The 24,101-nt window shown below is 40.8% G+C and overlaps 1 protein-coding gene across 5 annotated transcripts in view; it reads left to right on the top strand.

Moving 5' to 3' along the window:
* The window catches only part of GSK3B (glycogen synthase kinase 3 beta), a 245,147-nt gene that overhangs the window by 138,896 nt on the left and 82,150 nt on the right, over nt 1-24,101 (top strand). For all 5 annotated transcript variants that reach the window (XM_039535606.1, XM_039535621.1, XM_039535612.1 and 2 more), the window contains exons 4-6: nt 6,229-6,339; nt 14,106-14,236; nt 18,609-18,715. In XM_039535606.1, coding sequence (XP_039391540.1) covers nt 6,229-6,339; nt 14,106-14,236; nt 18,609-18,715 — 349 coding nt within the window. The remainder of the gene's footprint in view (nt 1-6,228; nt 6,340-14,105; nt 14,237-18,608; nt 18,716-24,101) is intronic.

The raw sequence follows: 24,101 nt of genomic DNA, 5'->3' as shown, positions 1-24,101 counted from the left end.
ATGCAACAGCTACACAGATGCCAGAGTGCTCACTCTTCTTATAGGCCTATTTCAGCTCTAATATCTGAGACAAAGAAAATGAAAAAGTAAGCTGTTAAAATATTTGGCTTTTGGATCTTTCTCTTTCCCACACTTCCATAATGGGGAGGCTTGTAGTGAGTGAGGGGTGTGTGTGTGTGTGTATGTATGTATGTGTGTGTGTGTGTGTATGTGTGTATATATATATATATATGTGTATATGTATATATATATGTATATATATTAGTAATTGACTGACATGATGATTTTATCTGCATTGACAGTTCTTGAGCATTGCAGACTGGCTCAGCAACAAGGCCATAGTTATTTTGCTCTGAATGTTTTGAACCACTCTGGGGCGGGATTATTTGCCAAGTGGCAGAAAGCAAGGTCTTTAATGCCTGAGGCAATGAGAGGTTCATAGCCCAGAGCCCAAATGCAAAAATGCTAGATTTCCAAAGATGACATCTTAAAGAAATCAAAACAACAAAAAAAACCCTGGTGAGATCGATGATTAATGAGAAAATGGTCAGAACACTAGTGACAAATACAGAAAGATATAAATGCTCACATACTTGCCTTAATTTAAGGGAGCTCTAGGTCTGTTTCTTGGTTTATTCAATCCTAACAGCTGTAAGGAAAAGTGCATTCACCCATGCTAACCCCATCTCCTCCTCTTTATTCCCTCCACTTCTGTGATGCCAGCTGTTCTGGACCCTGCTGGATCTCTGACAAACCCCCTGCAAACATGTTGTTCTAACTGATCTGCTTTCTCTCTTCTACTTCCCCAGCCCAGTGATGTTGAATGGTAGTGTGGAAGTGGGTCACATGGGGAATGCGTGATGAGGAATGAAGAGGGTTTCTGGTAATGGAAAGACAGGAACCATTCATGATCCTTGAGTAATTGCCCCCAACTGGCAAACCCTTTGAAATAGTCAGTTCCCTTATGCGACACACTTGTCTCACAGTAAATTGTTTTGTTTAGAGAATGCAAGAGGCAAGAAAACCAGGTTACATCATCCAGGAAGAGAGCTTTTCAGTCATGTCACTTTCTCGCTCATAGCAAATCTCCTAAAGGAAAATTCAGAAAACTCATGGATTTCTTTGGCCCTATTTTTATGTTTGCAAAGAAGGGATAACGAAAAGTATCACAGCAGTATAGTGAGTGATGTATGAGAGTCACGTCATGGTATTTGCAAGGAGAGCTAGCTCAGAATAGTTGACTCATCTTTAGCTGATGAAAAAATTATTAGAGTAGTGCACTTTTAAAATACCACTTGGTTGTGGTAGGAGAGAATAGTAGGCTGTATAAGATTAAAAAGTGTCATATACTTCAAGGCTGCTTTCAAATCAGGGTCCAAAGCTCTGAATGTACAGATATGAAGTGGTGTTTGCCAGTTATTCTACATGTGTATATGATGCATGTGTATGTATGTGATTGTTTACATAGGAGCAGAAGTATGTAAAATATAATGTATAGATTTTTGAATAAAGCTGATCACACTGCTGGGGGAAGGGAATTCACAAAAATGGAGCGAATGTATGTATAGGCATGACACTACACCTGTGAGAATTGAGGTTTTACGGATTGGCTAGGGCATCCTTCCTTATTCTCAAAACCAACACTACCAGAAGAGATAAGAGCCAAAGGATAGGTACAAGTCATTTTGGCAGCAAAAAAAAGGCCACAAAAACAAGTGGGAAAGTTTCTGGGATGATGAAGGAAGAAGAAGAGGTGGGAAAAGAGAGGGCAGGCTATTACCATCAGAGAAAAGGAGAGAGAGCAACAGTAGAAGCAGGTCTGCAGGCGTGAATTTGTGAAAGGAATCTAAGTAGTAAATAAAATAAAAACATGCAAATAGTTACTTGAAGGTCTAAAACTGTCTCTGGGTTCTGGTGATTTGAGCTTTGTACTCATGGGAATGGAACCCTTGCTATGGAATTACAGTCCTATATCTGGCAGAGCAGAAAATAAAAATCAGAATGAAAATAAAATAAATCACAAATGAAAGATTGTAAACTAGACCTGTATCTCAAAGTTGTTGGACTTTGTCTTGTGGCAGTGAATTCCACAGGTTAATTATGTACTGTATGAAAAGTGTTTATTAATTTTAAACTTTCTCTCTTTACATGTTTCATTTTATTCTCATTTATTCTTGTAAAGGGATAGAGCATAAACGGGAGTGTCAGCTTTCCTTTTTCTATACTTTTCATTTTTTTGTGTCCCTCCCTTTTAAGTTTTTTGACACTGAGCTCTTGAGTCTTTAGAGTAAAAAATAATTGTAATCAACCCTGATGATAATAGTGTACTTTGCTGTACCTTATTGCCAGTATGATTTTTTTTCCCTCCAAGGTACAAGTATCCTATATAACTGCACACACCCACTCATTTAAAAATAAATCATATTACATATTCAGAAGGCTATATCTATACTGAGGCAATTAGAATTATTTACTTATGAGAATGAAATTTCTCCCTTGAGGTACAAGGCCTTCTTATCAAGTATGTACCGTATATACTCAATCATAAGCCGGTTCGTTTATAAGCCGACACCCCCTCACCCCCCAAGATGGATAAGTAAAATTGGGAATTTTTTATGACCCATTCATAAGCTGACCCTATAATTCAGGGGTTGGCAAACTTTGGCTCGCGGGCCATCAGGATAAGCCTCTGGCGGGCCGAGACGATTTGTTTACCTCGAGCATCCGCTGGCACGGAGGTAAACCTACGTAAACAAAGTGTCCCGGCCCACCAGCTGCTTACTCGGACAGGCTGGGACAGCAACTGGTGGGGAAATTTAGGGGGCAGGAGAAGCTGGGGGTTGGGGGAATAACCCCTGTGACCACCCCCCACATGACCCCTCCCCTAGCCCAGAACCCCCACACTCTCCCCTTCCCACCTTAGCTGGGGCAGGCCAGAGGGACTCTCTAGCCTGGCTGGAGCTGCTCCGGTGGGCCAGGCCGGGCGGACCCCCTTCTCTGATGCTTCCCTTTTTTACTAAAAAAAATTGACTTATGAACGAGTATACATGGTATAAATTTGAATGTCACAGTGAATTTTATATTTATATAGAAAATGTATGTCCTGAGTACAAAAAGTCCTGTTGTTGCTACGTATGGCTTAGCTTCACCTGTGGTAGCAATAGTGAGAGTGCTCATGTAGGTAGGCTTTCTGAGTCTGACTGGTACTTACTTTCATATTGAATCATTCTGGACGTAGCAGATATAAAAGATAGTACTGTGGTTTTTTTGTTTTGTTTTTTTAAATAAAATTGGAACCTTTTCTATGCTGGCACTGCCATCAGTGGAACTTAACCGGTAGTAGCAAAAGTATGACTTATTTCTGGGAGAGAAGACTAATGTAAACAAGGCCTTAGTGATTTGCAGAGTGGCTCCTCTTTAGGTTAAGCGGTGCCAGTAAATGCTCTCAAAATGTCCCTTAAAGTACTTACGTTTACCCTCAGGTAAATGATACTGACCCACCTCTGAGTTTGTGAAATGCTAAAATCCAGAAATTCTCCACGGGTTTCGTGTGCACATGATGTGCGTATGTTGTCGTCAAAAATTCTCCGTTTTCTTTATTTACTGGAGGTCACTGCTGTTTGCTTGGGCAGAGTAGAGACAGTTTAAATAATTCAGTGAGCTATGAGAAAAGCACAACAGGTTGTGCACTCTAATTGGCTAATTAAGTCACAGCATTTAAGACTAGGACAATTGTGATTAAATGACTACTGCAAATGCATCTAGAGGTTTTCTTTCAAATTGAGAGGTATTAATTAAGAAGTGTAGCCAGAGGACCCACTAGTGACAAGAGTCCCAGCTGAAGTCTGGGAGTACTGTGCTCCACTTCCATCCACATGAGGCCTCTCTAAGTGTCATGGAAATCTGTCATCTTTTTCTATAGATATCTCTATAGTTTTGGAACTAAACATAGAAAATCTTGACTGCTTTCCCTTCTGTCTGTTTTTATTTTTATTTTTTAATTAACGATATTAATTCTCCTCAATTTGTATAGTTGGAAATGTTTATACAATTCTGAGTTTCAGAATAGGGTGGGAAGACTATATCAAAGTATTTGAGATTTCTAGGGCCTATTTTGCCTCTGAGCAGCTGAATTATAGAATCATAGAAGATTAGAGTTGGAAGAGATCTCAGGAGGTCATCTAGTCCAACCCCCTGATCAAAGCGGGACCAACCCCAACTAAATCATCCCAGAAAGGGATTTGTCAAACCAGGCCTTAAAAACCTCTAAGGATGGAGATTCCACTACTTCCCTAGGTAACCATTCCAGTGCTTTACAACCCTCCTAGTGAAATAGTTTTTCCTAATATCCAACCTAGACCTCCCTCAATGCAACTTGAGACCATGGCTCCTTGTTCGGTCATCTGCCACCACTGAGAAAAGCCGAGCTCCATCCTCTTTGGAACCTCTCTTCAAGTAGTTGAAGGCTGCTATCAAATCCCCCCTCACTCTTCTCTTTTGCAGACTAAATAAGCCCAGTTCCCTCAGCCTCTCCTCATAAGTAACGTACTCCAGTACCCTAATCATTTTTGTTTGCCTCTGCTGGACTCTCTCCTATTTGTCCACATCCTTTCTGTAGTGGGGACCCCAAAACTGGTTGCAGTACTCCACATGTGGCCTCACCAGTACCAAATAGAGGGGAATAATCACTTCCCTTGATCTGCTGACCATGCTCCTAGTAATGCAGCCCAATATGCCGGTAGCCTTCTTGGCAACAAGGGCATGCTGTTGACTCATAGCCAGCTTCTCATTCACAGTAATCCCCAGGTGCCTTTCTGGAGAACTGCTGCTTAGCCAGTCGGTCCTTAGCCTGTAGCAATGCATGGGATTCTTCTCTCCTAAGTGCAGGACTCTGCACTTGTTCTTGTTGTGAACCTCCTCAGATTTCTTTTAGCCCAATCCTCCAATTTGTCTAGGTCACTCTGGACCCTATCCCTTCCCTCCAGCATATCTACCTCTCCCCCCAGTTTAGTGTAATCTGCAAACTTGCTGATGGTGCAATCCATCCCATCATCTACATCATTAATGAAGATGTTGAACAAAACTAGCCCCAGGACCGACCCCTGAGGCACTCCGCTTGATACCAGCTGCCAGCTAGACATTGAGCTGTTGATCACTCCCCGTTGAGCTCGACGATCTAGACAGCTTTCTATCCACTTTATAGTCCATTAATCCAATCCATACTTTTTTTAACTTGCTGGCAAGAATACTGTGGGAGACAGTATCAAAAGCTTTGCTAAAGTCAAGATATATCATGTCCACTGCTTTCCCCATATCCACAGAGCCAGTTATCTCGTTATAGAAGGCAATCAGGTTGGTTAGGCATGATTTGCCCTTGGTGAATCCATGTTGACTGTTCCTGGCTAATTTCTAGTTAAATTAAGCACTGCGTGAATGTGATGTCTCATTTCATGTAATTCCTCTTTTAACACAAATAATTTAAGGTGGGCAAGAGTTTAAAATCAAGACCACTTATGTGAGGTCACAGATTTTCATCCTTCTCCCACCTCAGTGTGAAGTTTGAAATTAGGTTACAGATCTCTCTGAAACTGACAAGCTGGAAATGTTAAACATCATGCTTGAAGCTTTGTTCTTGCTCTGTTGTATTATGTTTAGGGTTTCTGTTGGGTTAAAAGAAAAATCTCTTTAGTCCTCAAAATACTTATAGCAATGTTACCATTTCAACAGGATCAGATTAACCTTTCTAAAATGTGTTGGAATTAAAAAAAAACACCCTTTATCGATAAGTAATTAAATAGGGTGTGTCAGGGAATTCGAAGTTAGCAATTCTTGTAAAAAGTGTGAGACTGTGAGATGGAAGATATCATTCCCTCAAACATCTTTTATGGAGACTTGAATGGGCAGAGTGGTCATTGACCTGTTTGGCCTCACTTGCACTGGGAAAATGCCTCATGTTAGAAAACCTGTAAACTAATCTGTTTTAATTAGCATGATGTTGAATGTAACTTAGCAGTAATGGACAACTCATGTTTAACATTGCATTAGCTTAAAAAATGTCAGCATGTTTTCTAACATAACGCACTTTTGGAGCGTAGACATACCCTTTGTTAAAACCTTAGAACCTTGCAAGCTAACATATTTCTTAGGCTGACAGCTCCCTTTAATACTGTTCTTGCATTTCCCTGTTTTGAATCTTTTCCTAATTATTTCTTCTGTTCTCTGTTCTAGAAAGACGAGGTGTACCTTAACTTGGTGCTGGACTACGTTCCTGAAACAGTATACAGAGTTGCCAGACATTATAGTCGGGCCAAACAGACACTCCCTATGATCTATGTCAAGGTAGGTAATTATAATTATCAATTGAAATAGGAAGTTTGCTGTAACACAACATTTCTAATTGTTGTTAGTTTTCCTCAACCTGAACTTTAAATTCTCACACTAAACTGCAGGGTAGATTAAACAGTGAAGGGTTTATTTCAAGGCAGCAAAATCTATAAAAAGAAATGATTATAAGAGGAAATTGTTGGAGCCTAACTGTGTATATAAAAAAATTTAAGGTAGCAAGTTTCAGCAACACTGTGCTGTTTAGACTCCTACATTTTAAGAGAAATGATAACCCAGCAGCAATGTTTTGTCCCAGAGACAAAACAATGTATCTGGGCTGTTGTTGAAGTCGAATGTTTACAGTTTAACTGTATGCCCTCCAGAATTTGCCTAGTTATTTGGATCTTATGCTGTTAAACATTTTCAGGTGTTTGCAATTACAATAAGATCATATCCTGCTTAAAGGTTCTTAAGTTTAAATGCTCACGGCTTTCCTACATACACACACTGGGGAAACTGGTTTTACCTGAGCACCTCCTTTTCTATGAGACGCGATGTGGCATCAAGATCTTTGTAAATTCTCCTGCTGCGGAAATGACAATTTTGGGAGCTGTGGGCACTGTCATTCCTTCTAGACCTCGGAACTGTTTTTATACTCTTTTTCTGACACAACAGTCTTTTCTTTTCATCCTACTATTGATAAAGACTATTGTCTTGATGTCAGGAACACTAATTTACCTCAAAGACATCTCAAAGGCAAGAAGAAAATCAGACTACATCTATCTGTAGATTTTTTTTTTGTATGTATGTATTTTAAAGGATAACTTAGCAAGGTAGGATAGTGTCAGAGTTTTATTACCAAATAAGTCAAAAAACTGTTAAGCCTCTTTGGAGTTGTCCACAATGTGAATTCTGGCAGTGGAGGTATATACTAAAATTATACATATAAAGTATAACATACTTTACTCCACTTAGGAATGAATAATCAGTTGCACACATACAAAATGGGAAATGAGTGCCTAAGAAGGAGTACAGCAGAGAGAGGGATCTGGGATTCATAGTGGATCAGAAGCTAAATATGAGTCAACAGTGTGACACTGTTGCCAAAAAAGCAAAGTTCATTCTGGGATGTATTAGCAGGAGTGTTGTAAGCAAGACATGAGAAGTAATCCTTCTATTCTACTGTGCGCTGATTAGGCCTCAGCTGGAGTATTCTGTCCAGTTCTGGGTGCCACATTTCAGGAAAGATGTGGACAAATTGAAGAAAGTTGAGAAGAGCAATAAAAATGGTTAAAGGTCTAGAAAACATGATCTATGAGGGAAGATTGAAAAAATTGGGTTTGTTTAGTTTGGAGTAGAGATGACTGAGAGGGGACATAACAGTTTTCAAGTAAATAAAAAGATGATACAAGGAGGAGGCATAAAAATTGTTCTCCTTAACCTCTGAGGATAAGACAAGAAGTAAAGGGCTTAAATTGCAGCAAGGGTGGTTTAGGTTGAACATTAGGAAAAACTTCCTAACTGTCAGGGTAGTTAAGCACTGGAATAAATTGCCTAGGGAGAATGATGGAGATTCCACGATGGAGATTTTTAAGAGGAGGTTAGACAAACACCTGTCTGGGATGGTCTAGATAAATTTAGTCCTGTCATGAGTGCAGGGGACTGGACTAGATGACCTCTTGAGGTCCCTTCCAGTCTTACGATTCTATGATACAGCTTCTAACATTATATAATATGGAAGATAAGAAAGTAGCAATGTAAAATGACCAAAAACAAACAAACAAAAAAACAAATACCAATTGCGTCCAGTTGTATTCTGAGATAGGGCATCATACTAAATTTTGTATATACCAGTTTTTGACTCCTTGGGTAATAAAGAACACTCAGACGTTTTGGAGAAAACTTACAAAATACTTGTATATTTATAAAGGGAAATTCAGACAACAAATTTGATTTGTTTGTAATTATTGCGTTTTAAAGTTAACATCTCCTAATGATGCATCTGGGGTGCCATAAAATAACAAAAACTAACTTGAACCTGGAGGCCAGACAGGATTCAGGCTGCTGACAGAAATGGGCGAGGGGGAGGGAAAGAAAAAATTCACAAAGAATAGTTAGTGATAAAATTGAGACAGATATGACCTTATTGCTATACCTACCAATTAAAAGACCGTGAACACAATTCTGAAGGCAGCGAAAGATAGGCAGAAGGATCCTGCTTTGCAGCTGGACATGCTTGCTTTGGCCAGTAATCTGCCAAGTAGAGCTCTCAGGTAGGTGAACAGCTTCAGAACAATTCCCCATTCCCATGTTTGTAGCTATCATGTGTTTGACTAGAGTTTTGGGTAGGGGGAGAGTGGATACTTGTGTTTAGTGTGGTTAGTTGTTCCCACTCCAAGTGAAGTCACTCCAAGCAGTAGTGAGTGTGCTCACCTTATTCCACCCAGAGCGTTAAAAGTAAAACTCCGGGTGGAGGGAGGTGGGGATGTCGGGACACAGCTCAACTGACTGGTGGAAAGACAGCATACAAGAAACACTGAAAGTGGGGTACAACAGGGAATTGTTGTAGAGGTTAAAAGTAAAACCAGAGAGGGATGGTCTTTAAAATTTCCCCCCAGATGTATTGGACCAAACCTCAGGACTTTGATTGGGACAGGCAGCTAGAAAATAGAAGCAAAAAAGACCAATTTAGGGTGGTAATTTTATTTTACTTGGGGCTGGGTGTCCAACAAATTATCATAGTTAAATTGAAAAACTCAGTCTCCCTTTCTCTCCTCCCTTCTTCCTAACCATTTGAGATCTGTAGAGAAAGCCCCACTACAGTTAAAAATGAACCTGCTGTCCCGTGGAATAAGGAGAAATGGGTGCTCAACTACTTCTGGCCCAGATTAATTGTATGTTACCAGTAAGAGTAAAAACCGATGTAATATTTAGAGGCTTTGTAGAGGCTGTACAATTCAAACTGAACCTTGACAATGCTTTTACCTGCACTATTCTGCTTCCCCCCACCTGCCATAATGATGAGATTTTAGTTCACCTTCAAAATACCACAGTTCCACTAACACAAGCTTTAACCAACAAGAATATTTTGCTAACACACTGTTAAGCTCTCCTGGTCTACTTTATTTTTCCATTGCTGCTGATCACCAGGATTGCATACATATTTGCATGGTCTCAGTCTAGTGGATGTAATTCACCGCCATTGAATGAAACTGTGGAAAGTAAGAGGAGGATGGTTAAAGAAGTGCAAATTTTGGTTTGTAAACACCATGATACCTTGGTGATCAGCTCTGAGTAGTAAAATGAAGGACACATACAGGACTGTTTAGCAGGGTTATGGTTAAATATTTCTGCAGACTTTGTGTGTGCAGTCTTTAGTATTTATAACATCCCCTCTAGGGTGTGTTTACACAATGTATACAGGGCATTGAAATGATGGGTTTTCCCATCCTTGGTTTTTGCAGTGGCACAGTGCTCTTTCTCATGAGTATGTTTTTAAGCAGAACCATTTTGGCACTTTCTCACACAGTACATCCTACAGTCACAATTGCACTAATGCATTCTGGAACTCCTGAAGCACCTATTCTCCTTCGAGTGGCTCCTGCATTTGCCCACTTGTGATGCACCAGCCATGGGCAGCTCAAATGGTGGGACTTTGATAGTGGTGTCCATTTGAGTGCTCATGTACTTCTCTTGCCCTACGTTCCACATTTTATGGATGAGGCTTTAAAAGGGGTGTGGTGCGTTAGCTCTCTGTTCCGTCCAACTCTGTGCAACTGGAATGAATCAGGAATCTACCCAGACCTCATGTTTGGATCTTTCTCTTAGATAAAGCCCAATTAGTTACGAAATGCTAGTTTTAGATACAGTTACTGGTTTTAGTTTAATTAGCTTTTTTTTTTGTTAGATAGCATAGCATTCAGAAGCTTTGGGTCTGTATTAAGACCTGCTGCCAGATCCAAAAATAAAAACAAGTAAAGCTTTAAACAATGTGGATTCTGCGCTTCAGTCTTTCTAGCATTGAATGCTCATACACTGTGTCTTGCCTGCCTTAGTGAAGGACATTCACCCTCGAGGTGCTCCATCTGCAACATCTTTACCCTGAGAGTAGAGAAGAGGAGACAGAATGGACTACAAGTAATCACCTTCAAGGAAGTAATTGCAGCTCTACCTGCCAGATTGGGTAATATGGTCGGTTCCAAGAAGTGATATACACCAGTCTTGGCACTGGACGCATTGAAGGATGAGTCGATTACGTAAACCTACATATCAGAAATCTACGGAGAGAGCCATCAGTGAGATGGCAATCAGTCACAGCTTCCGTGAGGAGACCCAATCCACAAACGAAAAGCTCCTCGGCTCCTACTACATTGGAGTCAAGCAGAGGACCGTGGTGCTTTGATCCAGTAGGAAAATCAAAGGATCCAAAGATTCACTTATCAAGACAAAAAGAGGCAGCAAAAGATAGTATCAGACCCAAGTATCTCTTCCGATTCCCTTACCCAACCCTCTCTGACGGGACTGGCACAAACCCATCATTCTGCTCCAATGCTACCTCCTCAATCAAATTTAGAGAGAGAAGAACTACAGAAGAAAAGGAACTCTCTAGATTTGACTGTCGTAGGGAACAGAAGGGTAAAAGAACAACAAATGTCTTCTCCTCTTCCATCCCCCTAAAACAACATTGGTTCCCCACTAGGTTTCTTTCCTATTTTGGATCCACTACAATCGCCTCTTGGCTCCTTTTTGTGTCTAAGAGTGGCAGGTGCCATCTTTGTTCTATCCACCATTAAAGAGAAAATGATTGGGCTCTCAACCTTTCTCAGAGAACCCCTGTGGTGGGATCATATTATGAATTGGACCCAAATATGATCCTGATTGGAGAATGTCCCCCTGGCACAGAGATGGTCTTATTGGTCAACTCCATCTTACTAACCAGATCTGCAGCTCTAAGGATATAGTGGGTATCTTCAGTCACCAGCACCATTGGAACCAGGTCCTACAGAACTAAAGATATAGGATCTATTGATATCACATAGAAAGGAGACCAGTCTCCTGCTCTAATGCATGATTCTTTGTCTGATGTAGAGGAACAGATCGCCCTTCAGGAGTTTGAAGAATTATATTCTGAAACTGACAATGGATATCTTCTGAAGAGAACCTAGGTGTCTGTACTGCCACATCTCCATCAAAGGAGAACACAGCCTTTCAGGTATTAGCTTAGTTTATATCATTTACCCAGGAGGGGATTTCTTTCATACTCTCCCAGTGCCAGATTCCTTAGTAGTGGAAGCAGCTGTTTAAAGATCTAAGAGTGGTTCCGTTTACTTTACTCCCTTGGATAAATACATAATTATGGTGGATGAACTGGGAAGAACAGTTCTCTTCCATGTAAAGCTTAAGGGTTGTGAACTACCAAGTTGTTATCACACATTACTAATACCAGCTTTGGAAGAAAATGTCAGCCTTTACTAAAAGGCTATGCCAGATGAACAAAAGAAACTTGCTAATGCTTTTGCTACAGAGAGCCAGCAAGTAGTAGTAAAGCATGCACTGCAAGCATCTTTTGATTCTTCAGAGTAGACAGCTAAAACTGTAGTATCTGCAATTCCTCTCTGATATGTCTCGCTCAAATTTTCTAGACTACCCCAGGAAACTAAAGCTGATGTAGAAGACTTTCCCTTTGAAAAAGAAAGTCTATTTAGTACCTAGACTAATGACTTTCTGGAAAAGATGATGAAAACACATTATGCAGCAAGACCTTTTGGCATTGATCAGCAAGCCCAGAGAAGACCAGGACGACCAGTATTTAGATACCAAAGATAGCTTCCTCCATTGCTATCTTCCCTTTTTTTCCAATACAGAGGAAATATTATTACCAACAGCAATATCCGCCTCAACAGTCTTTCCAGCAGAGGAGAAGAAACTTCAAAACAAAGGCAAGAGGTAAGCAAACATCTTTGGCAGCTATGGTGTCGAACCTCAGCCCATAGGTTTGAGGCATTTCATAAGGACTGCAATCCAGTCTTGACCGATGCTTACTTTTCCGTCTTCAGAGAGCTACTTTATCAATATTTCTGCTATTGGACTTCTATAACTATGGACAGGTGGATTTTAGAATTAATCCGCACTGGGTATTTGATTCAATTTGAATACCTTGCTTCTTCCAACTCACCTTCCCTGTTTCTGTTCAGGAGCTTCTCTCACAAGAAGTTGTTAAAAAATGAGGTTCTGGCTCCACTCAAAATGGGAGCTGTAGAAGAGATACCAGGGAGATTCAAGGCACACAGGATTTTATGCAAGGTATTTCATAATCGCCAAGAAAGATGAGGCCTTTGACTGATTCTAGACTTCAGGAAACTCAATACATCTCTCAGGAAGTTCCATTTCCATATGTTAACCCCAGCTCTGTCATACCCTCCCTTTCTCCAAAAGATTGATTTTCAGCCATTGATTTAAAAGATGCCTACTTTCACATTGCTGCAAGTCATGTAGATCAGAAGTACCTTTGATTTACAGTGGAGAGAAGACTATTTTCAATACAGGGGCCTTCCATATGAACTTTCTCCTGTCTCATGGCATTTATTAAATGTCTCTTGACAGTGTCAGCCCACCTAAGGAAACAAGAATTTGTGTTCCGGTATCTCAGTGATTGGTAATAAGGCCCATCAAACGATCATCTAGTCATTGCCATCCTTTGCATGTGTACTCTCTTCAGAAATCTAAGTTTCATGATAAACCAGGAAAAAGCCCACTGTTACAGCCTTCTCAGAGAATCCCTTTCATAAAGGAGTATGCAGAGGCCACTCAAAGGAAAAATGAAAGTTACTTGTAACCAAAATTCTTTGAAGTGGGACTCTGCATGTTCACACCCCCTACTCACCTTCCTCTCTTCCTTGGGAGTCTTAATTATAACCTGAACCAGAGGAGGTGGTGGGAAGGAACTGAGGTGGCCAGAGCTCCAAAAGGCTCCACACACCAGAAGGCGTTGCTAGCCAGGTTCCACCATCTGAGCTGCATGTGGCTAGTGCATCTCATGACTGTGTAGCATGTGTCTTGAAGAACTTCAGTTACAAGCAACCAACATTCATTTTCATAGTGCTTGGCGCCATTGCTGGGAGCAAGGACTTTGGGACAGTTTCAAAATATCTAGATTTCACTCGTTCCTCTAGATTTGATCTAAAGGCCATCCCAAGCAATGCAAACTGCTAGGACAACCAATACTAGCAAGTTGCTTGGTGTGGGTGTTGTGTGTGGATGCACGAAGTTGTACCAGTGTAGCAAGCTCAAGGGTTCCATTCAAGAATTTGTCACACTGCCTCTTCACCTAATATAGACAGAACTTTAGAAATCTGATATGGAAGTACTTTTATTTGCTGTGTGTTTTTTCTCTCTGTAAGCCATCATTCCTTGTATGGTTGCTTCTGAATGCTGGATTGCTGTCATGATTATTCTTTACAAATAAAACATTTTGTTTTTGAAAGGTCAAGGAATATTTGTATAACAGATTACACTGACTTGAACCAAGAAGTGTTGAGGTTGTGTGGAAGGGAAGAAAAGTGAAGTCCAACTTTTAGGCCTTACTTGTCTTGCCATCATTGCTTTAAAATTTGTCTAGCTAGTTTTTTTTATTGGTGAGCTGTAGAATTCACTCTGGCTTACTATGTAAGGTTTTTAGTATGCTAATCTCTTTCCCACTCCTCTTCCCCTCCCCCCCGCCCACACACACACTCTTTGTTGCAAGGAAGTTGTACATTATACCTTGTCTGTTTGTGTTCCAGTTGTACATGTATCAGCTGTTCCGGAGTTTAGCCTATATCCATTCCTTTGGAATCTGCCATCGGGATATAAAACCACAGAACCTCTTGCTGGACCCTGATACAGCTGTCCTAAAACTCTGTGACTTTGGAAGGTAAGTCTGTCTCTTTAGCCTTATCTGCAGTACACTTAACATTTATACTGGCATAGCTAAATTACTTAGGGATGTGATTTTTCATTACTGACATAATTATGCCAGTATAAGCCCTGATGTAGACGCACTTATGTCAGTATAAAAGTGCCAGTATACCTTATGTCTCTTTGGGTACTACAGAAGCACTTTTATGCTAGTATAAACTGTGTCTTCACTAGAAGGGCTTGCCATTGTAGCTATGCCGGCAAAGTTTTTCTAGTGCAGATAAGCTCTTTGTATTCCAAAGCCTGGTTAAAACTAATTTATCTGAAAAGAACCATGACCTAATTCGACACAGAGGCTTTTTATATTACATAGAACAGTATCTTAATAGGGTTCCCTTCTAGTTGGGAAAGGGTGAGCACAGAGGCTTTTTATCTCAATCCTCCCCTTTTCCTGCCGTGTGTGTGTGTGTGTGTGTATATATAATTAACTCAGAGAGAGAAAGGGATTGGGTGAATGAAAGAGGATTCAGAAAGGAGAATTAAAAAAAATCAAACAAGAAATTGTATAGGTATGCTTAAAAAAAGAATACAGATGTGTAGAGAAAATATAGTGGCTAGGAAAGAACAACTATCTGAGTTTAACTGTTGGGTGATGGGTGTGATATAATAACCTCAATAGAAAAATATAATGCTAATCCAGTACTTCTTGAATATGTATGTTCTGAATCCATGTTTATACCAATTAGTATAGTATTTCAAATACCAAAGGACTTAGTCAGCTGGAGATAATAGACTTTTAACTAAGGGTCTTAGATACTGGGATTTACAGGTCTTTTGTCAAAAGGCACATTCTTTTTCTGGTATCCATAGAGCAGGATTGTCACTAAATGCTTAAAGCTGTAAATCTCTTTACATGGGCAAGATCACTGGTAGAAATCAGGAATCCACTTTCTTTCTCTCTGAGTCTCTTACCCAAAATGCCCTTTAACTATAGTAGACTTAAGTAACTTGGAGAGTATGTGTGTATGAGATGTCACCAGAGCAGTTGTTGCTAAACTAGCCTGACTATTGTAAATTGGAACTTTGAGTGGTGGTTGACGCGCTATAGATTCATGCACGGTGGTTCATGAATCTTCTCCTGAGATTGTAACAGAAGACTGTTAAAATAAGAATGACAGACTAAAACTTTTTTTACAGGCAAAATTAAACTAACACTATTTAGCTACATAGGAGGCTCCATGGAAAAAATAGGAGTTTCAGATCAAGTTAAATGAGAAAAAGACTAAATATTCGGGGGATGGGTGGGAGGGTGGGTTGTTTGTTAATGTAACTGAGCGTTTGATTTGAATTACTTCCACAGCATATGGACAGGATCAGATTACCAACTCTTTAAGCTGCATTGCTTTTTTGAATGATGATGATCCAACCCAGAATGCGTGTTCAAGTATAACTCACATGTTTAAGACACAAAAATCTCTTTTTAAATTATTACAATACATGAAGTTAACACCAAATGAGAAGGAATCAATGACCTTAAGGCAAAACAGGGAGAATGCTACTTTTAGAATTTGACAGATACTAAATGTTTTGTCTGCCACCCTCCAGAAAGATCCCCACACCAGTTAACCCATATTGCTATCATTTTAAAAACAAAGTAATCAGGAGCATTCAGTAGAAGCTGTTTGTTAGATTGGGGCTAAATTCTGAAACCTGGAGTGAATCTTCTCTCAAGAATATACATTGGGGTTTCATATGGTCCAGGAGACTGCAGAAGGAGAATTAAAGATAGAGAAAACTAAAGGATGAGTTGGGAAGGGAAAAGAAAATATATGGAAGGAGATAAATCCCTAGATTTGCATCTAGCATGAGAGTGGTCAAATATCCAGTAAAACACAAAATGTATAATGTTTGAGTATACATTGAAAACATGGCTTTGAAGTTTACATTTCTACTTATTTAATTTTGAAAAACCCTTTTATTTAGAATCTAAATGATTAGTATGAATTACATTGATGTGCCTTTAGAGCAACTGAAGCAGCAGCAGCAGTAGTAACTCAGTGCCCTGCCATGTGGGGGAATCTTCATTTGCATCTGAGCTTGTCCAATTGTCCCTTGATTTTATATATGGTTGTGTTGTACAAGAAGATGCTGTGGGCATAACTCAGCTGTGTTTGTTTAATCATTTCAGCTGTGTGGCACAAATTGGTTACAAAACTATGATTATACTGAAGTGTAGATAGCACTAGCCTCTGTTTGCCAGAAGCTTGAAATGGGCAACAGGGGATGGATCACTTGATGATTACCTGTTCTGTTCATTGCCTCTGAAGCACCTGGCATTGGCCACTGTCGGAAAACAGGTTATTGGACTAGATGGACCTTTGGTCTGACCCAGTATGGCTGTTCTTATATCTTCTAAAAGCTACTGTGGTTCACACTTTGCTTCTACTGCCCGCCCCATATAATGTTTTCCATCTATATCAGCTAAAGCTGTGGGAGTACAGTAGGCAATAGATATGTTCATTGCCTGATGTTGCAAATGAAACTTCTTGAGTTCCTTCATTTTCTTCGGTGAGGGGATAACCTGAGGTGACTGCTGCTTTGGCAGAGGCAATTCTGCAGTAGTTTAGGGCCCAGGCGGGCATTGTGCAATGCAGACAAAGCCTTAATGTTAAGTCAGGGCAGAGCCCATTGTCAGATGCCTGCAGCCTGCTCTTTCTCCTATTCGTCCCACTGCAAAAAATAAAAATAACCTACCATGCCTTCCTAAGCAGTATAGAACCAAAGGAATGCTGATGTGATCATAAAGAAAGGTGATATTTAGGTTTGAGTGAGTGAGTGGTAGGGGGTTTTGAACCTCAACAGTTGACTAAATTTGACTGACCCATACTCTGTCAAGCCTTTATCCTCTGTAAATAAATCTTTGCATCCAGCAAAGTAGTATAGTGTTATCCAGGAATATGAACCTTTTTGTCTGCTGGATTGTGCTCAAGATGTCCTTTGGCATTGCCAGTGTGTTATCATAAGATAACTGGCTGTTGGTTTGACAGTAAAAAAAAAAAAAAAAAAAAAAATGACTCTGTCACATGCATCTGTAATGGGTTAGACCTCCACGTCCGGGATGCTACCTGATGTACTGAAGTTTCACTGAACCTCTCCTGCTCCACCAGCCTGGATTCCCTCTCCCTGCTTTGCTGAATTAGGCTCTCTGGCCTCTTGCAGCACACGCACACAGGTAGGGCCACACCCTGCTGCAGACACAGACTGAAGTCAGCTCTGTGTGAGAGGACTCCCCTAGCACTAACGTGCACACCCCTTTTGGGAGATAAACCCAAAATAATACTGTCTTGCACTGTATAGAAAAATCTGCACAGCGCAAGCTCATAAGATGTCACCCTCTTCCTCAATGTGAAGAGAGGATAGGCACCAATTCTTGTCCCCCCAGTTAGAAATTATATAAACTGGGTTTAATAATAAACAAAACAAATTTTATTAACTATAAAAGGCAGATTATAAGGGATAGCAAACAGAACAAAGCAGATTACTAAGCAAATAAAACAAAACATGCAAACGGAGGTTGATTCACTAAAGAAACAGGTTACAAAATGTAATTTCTCACCCTAAATGTTGAATTAGGCAGGATGCAGAGTTTCTGTAGCTCAGAATTCCAGTTATTTCTTCTTACAGACTGGACCCACCCCTGTCTTTCCCTTCAGGTTAGTTTCTTTGTCCCTTAAGGTTCTTTCATCAGTCCTTCTTCTTGGGTAGGCAATGGAGGAGAGTCCCGTTTGCCTTCCTCTCCACCCTTAAATAAGATTTACATAAGATGAAATCTTTTGTTTCCCAAACTTGAACCCCCTCTCCTTTTAGTGGAAAGTTACAAGAAGTCCAAGATGTTTAGTATCCGGTGACAAAACCACCTGACCTAGTACTGTCACAGCTATGTCCCAGGACACCTCCCAGGAAGGATAGAGATTAGGATCTTCACAGTCTTGTTGCTTCTTCCTAATGGCCTATCAAATCTGGTGGCCTGTTGTCCGGTGGGTGTCTTCCCAATACACACCCAGTTGTAATTGTTACATAGTCCATATTCCTAACTTTAGATACAGAAATGACACAAGCATATAAATTGGATAATCACATTCAGTAAATCATAACCTTTCCAATGATATCGTACATGAGGCATCTTCCATAAAGCACATCTTAGTTATGCCATATTCATATCATAACAATATTTCTATGAAGAATATGCGGTATAACATCACAGCATCAATACAGAATAGTTTGGAAATGGGGGGCGGAGGAGAGAGAGAGAAAACTAAGTTTGCCTGTGCTGAAGTGTGGTAAAATCTTCTGTCACTGAAGGAGATCTCTGTTTTGCTTCTCTCTAGTGCAAAGCAGCTGGTTCGCGGAGAGCCAAATGTCTCTTACATCTGCTCTCGGTACTACAGGGCACCAGAGTTGATCTTTGGAGCCACCGATTATACCTCCAGTATAGGTATGTATATCTTTTTGTGTATTGCACTCTGTGCTGACTGCACTGGTTTTGATTGCTTTTATTGTGAACAAAATATATATTTATAAATAAGTTTATAACTGTCCCAAAGTGCTCAAGTGTGACCCTTGAAAGGAGGACCTGGTTATAGGTGGTCAAAGATGGTTCTTGAAGTAAATGCATGTCCGTTCACGTTTCTGAAGTTATCACAACATGATTTTCTAGCTTCTAGACTTCAGTGTGGGTTGGGAGGTTATTTGTGTTTGGCTAAAAGTCAAACTTCAAATAGTTGGGGGTTTTTTTCCAGCTGTCCAAACAATTTCAGTGGACCAGTTCTCTTGCTCAAGTGTTTGGTTGAATTTTATTAAGTATTTTTAATAATAAAGAAAATGGAGTTGGGTATTGGCTTTACAGTGTCTTGGAAAAACTCTGGGCAAGGATCTGTGTCGTTTATAGGACATAAAAAAAAATCTCAACAATTTAAATCAAATATGAAAAAGAATAATATAATCCATGTAATAACCCAATTTGTTTTTGATATTCAACTTACTTTATGCTGACCCCACACCTCAAGTTTTCAAAATGTCAAAGATTTTTTTTATTAGATAACTAATAACTGCATCATAGAAGCTGTCAAGAAAGCGGGCACCTTTGTTAGCCAGAGAGTGAAGACTTGGGGCTCCTGGTACCTATGGAGGCATAGGAGGCAGTAGATTTCTGCTAAAAAGAACAGTAATGAAATATCTCACAATGTTGGTAGTTTTGGTTTCTAAATCACAGAATACGCGGGAACCCTGTCTGTGGGCTGGCATTAAAGGGGTCATAATTCAGGTCTCAAGCTTCTTGATCTGGGGACTTACTGTGTCTATTCCAAGTGATTATTAGTGTTTTCACATGGGCCTTGTCTGCACCAGGAGAAGGAGGTGCTTTTAAAAACATACTAGTGATCACATTTTAAAATATTCCTTAGTACCTAGTGTAGGCAAGATGTAACACCTTTAAAAATGTTAGGAGGTCATGGTCAAGCCTGGGAAGAGACTGTAACCAGTTAACATATTTTAAAGGTGTTAAGCCCTTTCATACACCAAGGGCTTAGTGGTGTTTAAAAACTAACTAAACAGGTTAGCTAATGTAATTTAAAAAAAAATATTTTTTCCTAGTCTAGACAGCCACAGGCAGCACCCCCAGCTTTTGCTTAGACCTGTGATGAATCCAGTAGAAATACAAGCACTTAGTTTCTAAAGACTGCACATACCCTCACTACTTTTCTCCCAAATGAAGCGATCCATCTGTATGTGACATAACCACACATGAGATCACAGGGGATTCATGAACAAGCATTAGGTGCAGACGCACTCTGGGGAAACTAATATTCTGTTTTCAGGCAAATGTTCTGCTGTAATGAAACAAATATTGTAGGCACCACTAAGAGAGACCGTTATAGTTAATGTTGAAAAACACTTGTCATTTAAAGTCTTTCTACGTGATAGTGCTTTTCAGAACTCTCACCTTTTCTGAAGTCCTTGCTTGGTAATGTTTTCCATGCTTGATTTTTCTTTGGAGATGAATTTTTGTTTGCAAGTTTGAACCAAATCGATGCAAAATTTTTGGAGTTCTGGGCATGTTAAACACGGTAAAAATATTTGTTTGTAAGTGCTGTTGTAGAGGTTCATAAATATGAAAACAATCTGCATGAAATTGACTGTTAGCATTTAACTTGAAACATAATACGCAGCAAATCCTTGCTTCCCTCCACCTCAACCCTCCCACCCCCCAAAATAATAAAAAAAAATAAAAAAGAATCTTTACCTTCATGGAGAGGAAAAAGTTTAAAATTACAGGCATATCCTGAAAATTTAGTTTCTCCAGTTTGGCTGCATTTTGCAAAATACTACACATTTGGGGCTTGCCTTTTTATTTAAACCCAGTGCTAAGAGTCTTCACAAAGTAAACAGATACGCAGCTGCCAAGCTCAAAAACTCTTGAAAGGCAAAACAGCAACAGCAAAAGTGGGAACTTGCCCTCCCCTCCTTCATTGGCTTCAGTGAGGAGTGAACTTCAAAGCCAAAGTGCAACTATTTACATACCAGCATAAAAGCACAGATCATTTTTGTTAAAGGGAAGAGGAAAAAATTAAATCATATCTTTCAAAAAAGTCATTAATGAGTCATTAATATTGCATACTTTAAGTAACAGAAAAGTCAGGAAATGCTCTAGTACTTCCAAAAACAGCATTAACTTGGCCACGTTATACATATGTATATGTTTTCTTTTCCTGTTTTTCTAACTGAATGTGTAGCATAACCCTGTTTTTTGCTAGGATAGACTGGATCCTATAAGCATACGATCTGGGCAACAAAACCAAGTAAATACTGCTATCAGAATCTTAATTTTTTGCACTTTCTTACTTTTAATTGGTCCTGCTTAATGTTATGTTAACCTATTTTATTGCTTTTAATAATATATAACCAGAAGTATGTTTCAGGAGTAGAATGTTTTCTTCAAGGTTTTCCACGAGGCATCAGCCACTCTTGAATGATAGTGGTACTCCTGAGTGCAGCTATAGTAACACGATATAATGCAGCAACCATTGGAACTGCTCCTGTTCCAGATGTGCTTCTCAAACCCATTCTGTAGCTCTGCATGTGAATCTAAGCATAAAGAGCAGACACAAATGTACAATGAGACAATGGTGGCACAAGAGCAACAGTCTAGTCTCAGTGCTTCACACCCACGTCAGCGGTTGGTTATGATATTTTGCATTGTAACTAACATGTTCTAGTCTGCCTATTTTTCGGTATCTAGGTTGTAGTCTACCTGTTAGCAGGGCTGGTGCAAGGAAGTTTCGTGCCCTAGGCGAATCTTCCATCTTGCGCCCCAGCCCTGTGGCAGCTCCCCCCCCCATGGCAGCTCTCCGCCTCCCCTCCCCCGGGAGCCATGCAGCACCTCCCCACCCCAACTCACCTCTGCTCCGCGTCCGCCCCGAGCACGCCGCCCCCACTCTAATTCTCCTCCCCTCCCAGGCTTGCAGTTCCAAACAGCTGATTGGCACTGCAAACCTGGGAGATGGGAGAAGTGGAGCAGAGACCACATGTTCGGGGAGGAACTGCCGGAAAAAAAAAAAGTTGAGGGCACCGCTTTTTGGCGCCCCCAAATCTTGGCGCCCTAGGCAACTGCCTAGTTCGCCTTAATGGTAGCACCGGCTCTGCCTGTTAGCTATTTAGTGTGATCATGACTGACCTGGACATACGAGAATCTACGTTTGGGTACAAGACAGGTCTTTTTTGACTGTAGTGATCAGGAATAGAAATATAAATAATCTCTTTAAAAAAACACATAATTTCTTCAAAGTGCATGATATCAAGGAAGTTGATGGAATACAATGTAAAAATAATATGTTTTAAAAAAAGCTGTACAGATGCATGAATCCTGTAAATGACCACATGATTACATTGTCATCACCTTCATCATCACTGTATCCCTCAACCCCTGTTTGTCACCTCTTGTCCTTAATCTTATGTTGTAAGTTTCTCTGAAATGACACTCCATATAAGTTTTGTAAAGCACCGTGCAAATTTATGATACTGTATAAATAAGGTTACGTGTCTTTCATGGAGGTCACGGATTTCGTGACTTTCTGTGATTTCTGCAGTGGACGGTGTGGCTGGCTCGGGCAGTCGCACCGTCCGCTGCTGGGGCAGTCTCTGGCCACCACGCCCTCCTCTCAAGCAGCAGTAGTTTGGGTGTGGGAGGGGCTTGGGGTTGAAGTACGGGGCGGCACTTACCTCAGGGGCGCTCCCCTGAAGCAGCCAGCATGTCCCTGGAGCTCCTAGGTGGGGAGGCCAGGGGCCTCTGTGTGCCGGCCCTGCCTGCAGGCACCGCCCCTTGCAGCTCCCATTGGCTGCAGTTCCCAGCCAATGAGAGCTGCGGAGCTGGTGCTCGTGGTGGGGACAGCACATGGAGCCCCCCTGGCCTTCCCTCCCCCTAGGACAGCGGGTCTCAAACTTTTTTTTTTACTGGCGACCCCTTTCACACAACAAGCCTCTGAGTGCAACCCCCCAATAAATTAAACACTTTTTTATGTATTTAACACCATTATAAATGCTGGAGGCAAGCTCATGACCCCCTATGTAATAACCTTGCGACCCCCTGAGGGGTCCCTACGCCCAGTTTGAGAACCCCTGACCTAGGGGCTTCTGGTCCCTGCCCTAGGAGATGCCAACCCTGCCTCCAGCACCAGTGGGATTCCCGGGCCGCCCTGCCCTCCAGCACCTGTGACACACCCCAGGCTGTCCCTCCAGAGCACCCCTGGCCCAAGTTTTAGTTAAGGGTATATAGTACAAGTCACGGACAGGTCACGGGCCGTGAATTTTTGTTTACTGCCCGTGACCTGTACATGACTTTTACTAAAAATACCCATGACTAAAACATAGCCTTATGTATAAATAATTACTGTTTTGGTGCTGATTCTTATTACAGTTAGATGCCTCAGTAGATCATCCAACAGCCCTGATTATATTATTTAAATAAAGAATTAGACAATTACTTATTCTAGTCTTTAAAATAATTTGTTACCAACGTGAATAAAGGTACATAAGAAACAGGTTAGTAATGAAGCCGTGTGTATGTGAATAACTGTTCCTACACTAAGACTTTTAACAGAATTTTTAATGGTATAGCAGCTGAGTCAGCTGTGGACATGGCCAGTACTTAGTAACTGTGGCAACTAGCAGGGTTTTGCCCTGACAAGTAGTTTAGCTGGCAGATGGTTGTCGTCTTGTAACCATTTTGCAAGAGATTCTCTTCCTCCTCCCCGCCCCCCTTTGCAGTGTAGGCTCAATCCTTAACTGTGTATGTGGTTTAGTGGCTGCACCTTCCTTACAGCTCTCTGTGTCAGAGGGCACCCAGAGTATATTGCACCCCGTGCTCCTAGTTGTGTTCTGTGTGCTTGTCCTCCGGGTACTCTGACTCTTGCAGAGGTACTATGGGAGAGCTGCCCAGATTTTCCAAGAACGTTCAGATACGGTCAGGAAGTGTGGTGGGGTGAATGTACAAACATATGATTGTTGTTGTGAAAAAAGCTGCTGCGTGGGCACAACTTTGTGTATTGTAGCCAGGTCAGATGAATTTGTCATGTACTGGTTACAAAAACACAGTCGTACATGTAGTGTAGCCAGAACCTTTGAGTCTCTAGTGCAGTTCCTCACTCACTGTGCTAGCAGGGGATTGGGAGCATTCCAGAGTGAACATTTACAGCCACTGGCAGGGGAAGATTGATCTGTGTGGTCATATCACAGACTTCTGTTGTGGCTATCCAAAACCAAAGGATCACAGAGTAGTTTAGTACTCTCTAGGAAAAAGACTGAAGTTGTGAGGGAGAGTGATAGAT

Source organism: Mauremys reevesii, linkage group 1 (assembly GCF_016161935.1).
Source record: "Mauremys reevesii isolate NIE-2019 linkage group 1, ASM1616193v1, whole genome shotgun sequence".
NCBI classification, from domain to species: Eukaryota; Metazoa; Chordata; order Testudines; family Geoemydidae; genus Mauremys; species Mauremys reevesii.
Note: the sequence above shows the minus strand (reverse complement) of the source record. Positions and strands in the feature narration are given on the sequence as shown.